Here is a 6876-nt window from a genome sequence, read left to right as displayed (position 1 = left end):
GTATCTTCTTGCAGCATCAGCCCTTTCCTTGCCAGCTTCTGTGAGCAGAGCCTGCCTCTGGCTCACAGCTTAACTTTGCTTTATGTTAGCAAAGTCTTGACCATTACTTTAGTTTAGGCCTTAGGCCTCATACCAGGCCTCTGATACCAATGTTTATGTCTCAGGGCCTCCTCTTACTACAGTAGTTATACAGGTGCAGCCACTAGCATGGGCATGGTTATACCAGCATAGAGGTGCCTTATACTGGCACAGCTCATTCCCCTTCCCGTACAGGCATAAGCTATACTGGTCAAAGATAAACTGGCTTCCTGAAGAGGAGTAGCAACCCAAACAACATATTTAAGACCAGATGAGCATTTCCATAGCCCATTGCCTTCCACATACCTGCGTGGGGAGGGTTTTCTCAGCCCCAGAGGTAACTTGAGTATTTCAATCCTCAGCCAGAGCAGTTGCCAGTTCTCAAACTGCAAATATAACATTCAAGCTCCCAGGCACAGAGAAACTCATCGCATCCTGCTGTCTGTGCCTTGGTCTTTTAGCCTGGCTCTCTCTCGTTATCCTTGCCCACTCCATGCGGATGTGGGCGTGTTGATCAGGTGGGCAGACAATGGAGTAGATTCAGTGCTGGTATCTGTCTGTTTAATCACATGCTGATTGCACAGGACTTGACTGCTTAATCCTTACAGACTACTGGGAAAGTACAGAGCTGGCCACCAGGTGCCCTAACCTCATCTATAGGAGAGGGAGATGATCGTGTATATCCTGTATCTCTGCTGAACATTGGACTGCAACTGCCCTGCTCTCCAGCTTCATGCTGTGTAGACACCCTGCCTGTAAATGAAAGGTTAAGAGTCATCCTGTCTTATGACCTTGTGCTCTCCTCACCTCTAGGACCCGCAGAAGAACCGTGTGTACCAGTGGCGAGAGGTGGAGTTAAACATGGGCCTCACCCAGCTCTCCTTCCCCCTCCCCTCCGAGCCCATCCAAGGCACCTACAATGTGGTGGTGCAGAAGGAGTCAGGGACCAAACTCGAACACCCCTTTACTGTGGAGGAATATGGTAAGGAAGGGTCCCACTGGTGCTGAGGCTGGGGATGTTGGAAGCAGGAGCTTCATCCATTCCAGGCACAAAAATCCAGTTCAGGATTGTCTGTGGTGTAGCTGAGTGAAGAGTGGTCTGAGGAATGGGCCAGGAAAACACTGGATGCTTTAAGGGTTCAGGATCTAAGCCCCCATCCAGTGGTGTGTAGCTTTCTCCTCAGCATTTGAACTGTCAGGGTCACTGTTCACTGTAAGCCTGGGAGAATCTGGGTGTAAATACAAAGGCCTATCCCTTGGGCCTGCTGGATTTGGGCTGTGATTCTAGTCTCAGTACAATGCAGCTTTATTTTTGTGTAGGGTCTTTCCTACCAGTTGTGTGCAGTATATGGTACGGATGCAGAACAAGCTATGTAAATGCTGCATTTCAGGGGCACAGTTTGCTCCCCCTGTGCTCTGCCAATGAAACTGGCTTAACTCACCTCTCCTTTCTCCCCTTCTCCCACTCTGGTCTTCACACCTTTGTTCCTGTGGCCCCTGGCACCCAGAACATCTTCAAACATTCAAAATAAATAAATAAAGACACTTTGGCTGGAGACCAAGCCTGGAAAACATCAGCCCCAAAGGACAAACGTTCAGAAGGTTCATGAGGAAAGGAAAATGAGGCCAGTAGGAGTGGTAGATTCTCAAATAACTTTAATTATAGTGGTTGCCACTAATCACCCAAGGAGAGAGAAATTACAGCTCTGTCTAGTCTAGGGAAATGTACCACTCCAGCCCCCATCCTGACCACTTGTGAACCATCCCACAGAAGAGCTCCAGCCACTTACAAGCATTCCAAAAGCTTGCTCTCAGCAAGGCTAAGAACCAGCTCATTCTGAATGGGTTAGAAACAGTGGCTCCACTAGTCCTCTCGCTGCTGTCCGACAGGGCACTCTGAAGCTTCCCAGAATCTTCTGCTTCTCTTTCCACCCCGCCAGTGTCTCTCTCCCATTATTCAGTTACTTCAGAACTTCTGAGAAAATTCACTTTGGGGCTGAAACTTGACATTCTAGTGCTCAGCCAGGAGGCGAATGCAGTCTGTGAGCTCAGCCAGCAGGAAACAATATTTGCTTTTACTGTGTTATGAAACAGCTTTTATCCAACTCTTTTCATGCAAGGATAAGTTTAAAATGGCTGAACTTTCTTGGCCAGATTCACTGGTGCAGTCTGTCTGTTTTGTACCACTCCAGGGATGCAAAGTAACCAGGCTTATGGCTGCTTTGCTTCACTGGAGCAGCACAGGAGCAAGAGCACACAGTGAATGTGGCCCTTTACATCTGGTGAGTGACGATGGTGCACTGGGGAGTCGGGCCCTAACTAGGTATCACTTGCGTAGCATAGCATACAGCCTCTAAAGCAACGATGGCCCGGAGGTCGGGGTTGGGCAAAGGGAGCACAGGTGAGAGGAGCAGGGGTTATGGTTTCTAACTCTTCAGTTCCACAGTCCCTGGCCAGATCCTCAGCTGGTGTAAGCTGGCACAGCTGCACTGACGGGCATGGAGCTGTGGTGATTTATAGCAAGCTGAGAATCTGGCACCATGCGTTGGGGATGGGAGGGGGAGAGGCTGTGTCTGTCACTCAATGGGGAAGTGACAATGATGTACACGTGTTCCCACCACTCTGCTCAACTATGGCCCATCTCTCCCACTCAGTGCTGCCCAAGTACGAGGTGTTGGTGAAGCTGCCCAAGAAAATCACCATCCAGGACGAGGAGCTGAAAGTGGCCGTCTGTGGTCTGTGAGTCACGGGGTTTGAGTCACTGTACTTTGTGTTCATCCACTGTTGCCTTCCCACTGCTACTCCAGAAACCAGAGCTAGAGAAGGTCCCTGGGGTCACTTTCTCTCCATCCCCAGGGGCCCTGGGCAGGATTGTTCACACTGTCTAGTCTGTACCCAGCCCAAGCTTTAAACATCCCAAGAAATGGGGCTCCTTCCTTTGCCCCAGGAAACTATGCCTCAGCCCCGTACAGCTCCCTCTCAGAAAGTTTTTCTCCATTATTCAACCCAAATTTCCCCTTTCTTAACATCATTCCATCCTTCCTAATCAGACCCTCAAGTGCCTCCTTAAAGAATCCCAGCTCTCCTTGGTGATGCCTCCTTCAGACACTTGTAGGCAGAAATTACATCCCTTCTTAGACATCCTGTAACTAGATTCGCCAGACTTAATTCTTCCTCCCCTCCTCATAAATCCCTCCCTCCAGCTCCCTGCTCATATTTCTTGCTCTTCTCTGAAATCTCTCCAATTTGTCGATGGCCTTTGGGTAAAGAGGTGCTCAGAGCTGAAAACAGTGCTCCTGAGGTGTCATGTAGCAGTGACAGGAGATGATAATCCCTCTCTATACAGCGTTAGTGCGACCCACCCTGGAAGACAGTGTTCAGCTCTGGGCCCCACAGCTCTGAGGAGACGGCACCTGGAACATTGTCTGCAGGTCTGGGCTCTTCCATACCTGAAAGGTTTGGCCAAATGGGAGGAGCTGGGAGAAGGGAAACTCAACTGATTAAGGAGCAGAAGAGCCGGACTATCAGGCAACATTTCCTAATGGGGCAGGCCTGCTGGGTAATGGAATAATTTCCCTCGGGAAATGCCTGGAACCCTGTCACTTGAGTCATTAGAAAACAGGACTAGACCAACCTCCAGAGAATAGATATTAGGAAACCAGCAACAGAGTCCACAGGGGCAATGGTATAAAGGGCCCCAAAAGACCTCTTCTGCCTGACTCTGTCTCCCCATCTAAGCACCTTGTGTCTCTTTAACATCTCTCTGGTTACAGATACACTTATGGGACCCCTGTCCCCGGCCTGGTGAATGTCCATGTGTGCCGGAGATTCTCCCAGTCCAGGTCACGCTGCTATGGAAGAGAGGCCGAGGCTGTGTGTGAGGAATTCACCAGACAGGTGAGTCCAAGGTCCATCCCATAGGCTGGAGGTGACTGTCTTGAGGAGGGTGATCTGTGTCTGTTAAAGGGGATTGTTAGACCTCAGCTGGGATTCTGTGTTTTTGGTTGGGCTCTGTCTCACAGGAGGGAGGTGTTGGTTAGAAGGAGGTGAGGCCAGGGCTGGGGGATGTAAATTATGAAGAAAAACTCCTCTGGTGAAATCCTGGCCCCATTGAAATCAATGGCAAAACTCCCACTGACATCAGTCAAGTCAGGATTCACCCCTGGACGGTGGGAAAGAGAAGACCCTGAGAGGTTTTTGTATCAGTGAATGGGATTGAGATGGGAAGGAGAGCAGAGCAGAGGAGAAAGCAAGAGGGAACTGTAGGATCTGGAAGAGAGAGAGAACTCAAGTGGAAGAAGAAAGAGAGACAGGGCAAGGAGGTAGACAGAATGGGGTAGAGCAATAAAGAGAGAGAGGGAGAATATGAAGGAAAAGAAAGTAAGAGAGAAAATAGAAGTAAGTTAGGCAGAGATAGTTGGAGAAAAGGAAAGAGAAAGAAAGAGAGTAGAAAGAGAGAGAATGTGCATGGAGAAAGAGAGAGGATTCCAAGGATGGATAAAAGACACAATTGGATTTATCACACTGATGGGAAGTTGCAGATCTAGGGGATCTGATCTGAACAGTCAGGGAACCAGGTGTGTAACCTGTGGAACAGGTGATGAAATGCATCACAGAGGGCAGCGTATTGGATACGTCACTGGGGACCAGAGATGCCTTGATTGGTTTGGTGAAGAAGAAGGGAAGAGAGGGAGTCAGGTTGGGTCAAGCCAATAAGAGGATGGGATTAAGGCAAATCAAGCAGCAGGCAAATGTCTCAGGTGCTGGGGTATGCATCACAGAGGGCAGCGTACTGGATACGTCACTGGGGACCAGAGATGTCTCAGGTGCTGGGGTATCTGTTCCTGTTCCATATGGACCTGAATTGTACAGGGATTTCCCTGGTAATTTCCTCTTTGGTCTCTGGCTCAGGCGGACGTTCAAGGCTGTGTCTCCAATGTGGTGAAGACTAAAATATTCCAGCTCAAGCGAAAGGGTTATGAGATGAAAATTGAGGTGCAAGGCAAGATCACGGAAGAGGGTACAGGTATGCATCATGCTGCCCTGGTGGAGCTGTGGGGCTGCACTGCAATAGCAGTGGGTGTTGCAAACCAGCATGAAGGCACTGGCAGAGCTGGACAATGTGGGGGGCAAGACTGGAGCATCTGGAGGTGCTGCAGGTCAGTGCATGAGTTCAAGCCCCTCTTTGCTGTGTTTTCTTGCAGGGGTGGAGTTAACTGGGACAGGCTCCAGTGAGATCACAGACACCATGAGCAAAATCAGCTTCGAGCAGGTGGACTCTCATTACATACCAGGGATCCCTTTCTCTGGGCAGGTAGGGAACCTCTGAGAGCCCAGGAAATTACCTGACATGCGTGGGCTTGTCTGTGGAGAATGAGAACTTGCAAATGGAAAAGGGAAAATATGGGAGTCTCATAGGAGCCATCTCCCTCTGCCTCTACATATGCTGCAGTATCCTTGCCATTAGTGGAATTTGCAGCACCTTCCTCTGATCCCCTGGTGCTGTCAGAGACAGGATACAGAGGAGAAGGTCCATTGGTGTGAGCTGGCACAGTCCTTCCCATGTTCCTAATTACACACTCTGTGAGGACGTGCCACCTCCTCAGGTGATTCAGACTCACCCAGCACGTTCATACACACCTGGCCCTTGGTCGGCTCTGTAAGAAACACCCTCTGGAGCTGTATCAGGAAAGTAATGTGGGCAAAGGGCCATTAGGACTGTGGGGACTGCTTTCCCTGCCTCGTATAAGCAACAGAGATTGGATTTGTTCCTTTAGGTGAAGCTGGTGGACGGGACCGATGCTCCAATTGCCAATGAAACAATCCGGATTTCCATAGGGAGAAACAAATATGATACCAACTACACAACGAATGAAGAGGGCCGAGTGTGGTTTTCCATAGACACTGTCAACTTCACAGACACCTCCATTCAAATCACTGTGAGTGGCTGAATCCAGGGAGCTAGGGGATCTGAGGTGTCACTGACTGAGCTCCAGGGGAGCTGTCTGTGAGTTTATCGATCTCTCCACCCATCGGGAGATAAAACAAAGAGTTTATTGGCTGGGAATTTCAGTCTCCTCCTCTCTGTCTTGCTCTTTCTCTGTCTACACCTTGCTCTCTGTGTCTTGCATACACTCTGTCGCTCTCCCTCTGGTTCTCTCTCTCTCCACACAAGCATGGAAAATACAGATCAATGTACTGTGCACTGAAAAATCTGCCAAGAACATGTTTTTAGAATTATCCACTTTTTCCTTCTTTTTGATCTGATGTAAAAACATTCTTCTTTCTCAGGCAAACCATAAATCTGAACTGAACTGTTACGACACACACTGGGTCACCCCCGTGTATGGTAATGCCGCTCACACAGCAACACGCTTTTACTCCCTGAGTAAGAGCTTTCTCAAAATCGAACCTGTGTCTCACACTTTAAGCTGTGGCTCCAATGAGATGATCCACGTACACTACATCCTGAAGCCAGAGGCCTTGGGGGAGCAGAAGGAAATTGTCTTTTACTATGTGGTAAGCCCGGACCTAGTGACCTCTACCTCCGTACACATGACACAGCACTGGAGGTCAGACACCTATATATGTCCCAGGCCACCAAACTCCCCATAGGGCAGGTTCACTTGACCTTGACAATTATATGTAAAAACCAGTGAAGGAAATGCAGAACTGGCCAGCCAGTGGATGGTTTCTGCATGGAGAGAGAATTTCTGACTTGGTCGAGGTCCCAGTAAATCCAGTCTGGGTCTGGGACTCTGTTTGGCTCTGTGGGATTTTCTGCTCCTTCCCCAGAGG

At 49.3% G+C, this 6876-nt stretch overlaps 1 protein-coding gene across 1 annotated transcript in view; it reads left to right on the top strand.

Annotated features, from left to right (window-relative positions):
• The window catches only part of LOC116827871 (alpha-2-macroglobulin-like), a 57416-nt gene that overhangs the window by 12986 nt on the left and 37554 nt on the right, over positions 1-6876 (top strand). The window contains 7 exon segments of the mRNA XM_075066933.1: positions 892-1060; positions 2733-2817; positions 3852-3975; positions 4990-5104; positions 5283-5392; positions 5856-6017; positions 6370-6597. Coding sequence (XP_074923034.1) covers positions 892-1060; positions 2733-2817; positions 3852-3975; positions 4990-5104; positions 5283-5392; positions 5856-6017; positions 6370-6597 — 993 coding nt within the window.

The sequence above is a fragment of the Chelonoidis abingdonii genome, chromosome 1 (assembly GCF_003597395.2).
Source record: "Chelonoidis abingdonii isolate Lonesome George chromosome 1, CheloAbing_2.0, whole genome shotgun sequence".
NCBI classification, from domain to species: domain Eukaryota; kingdom Metazoa; phylum Chordata; order Testudines; family Testudinidae; genus Chelonoidis; species Chelonoidis abingdonii.
This window is presented reverse-complemented; position numbering and strand designations above follow the sequence as displayed.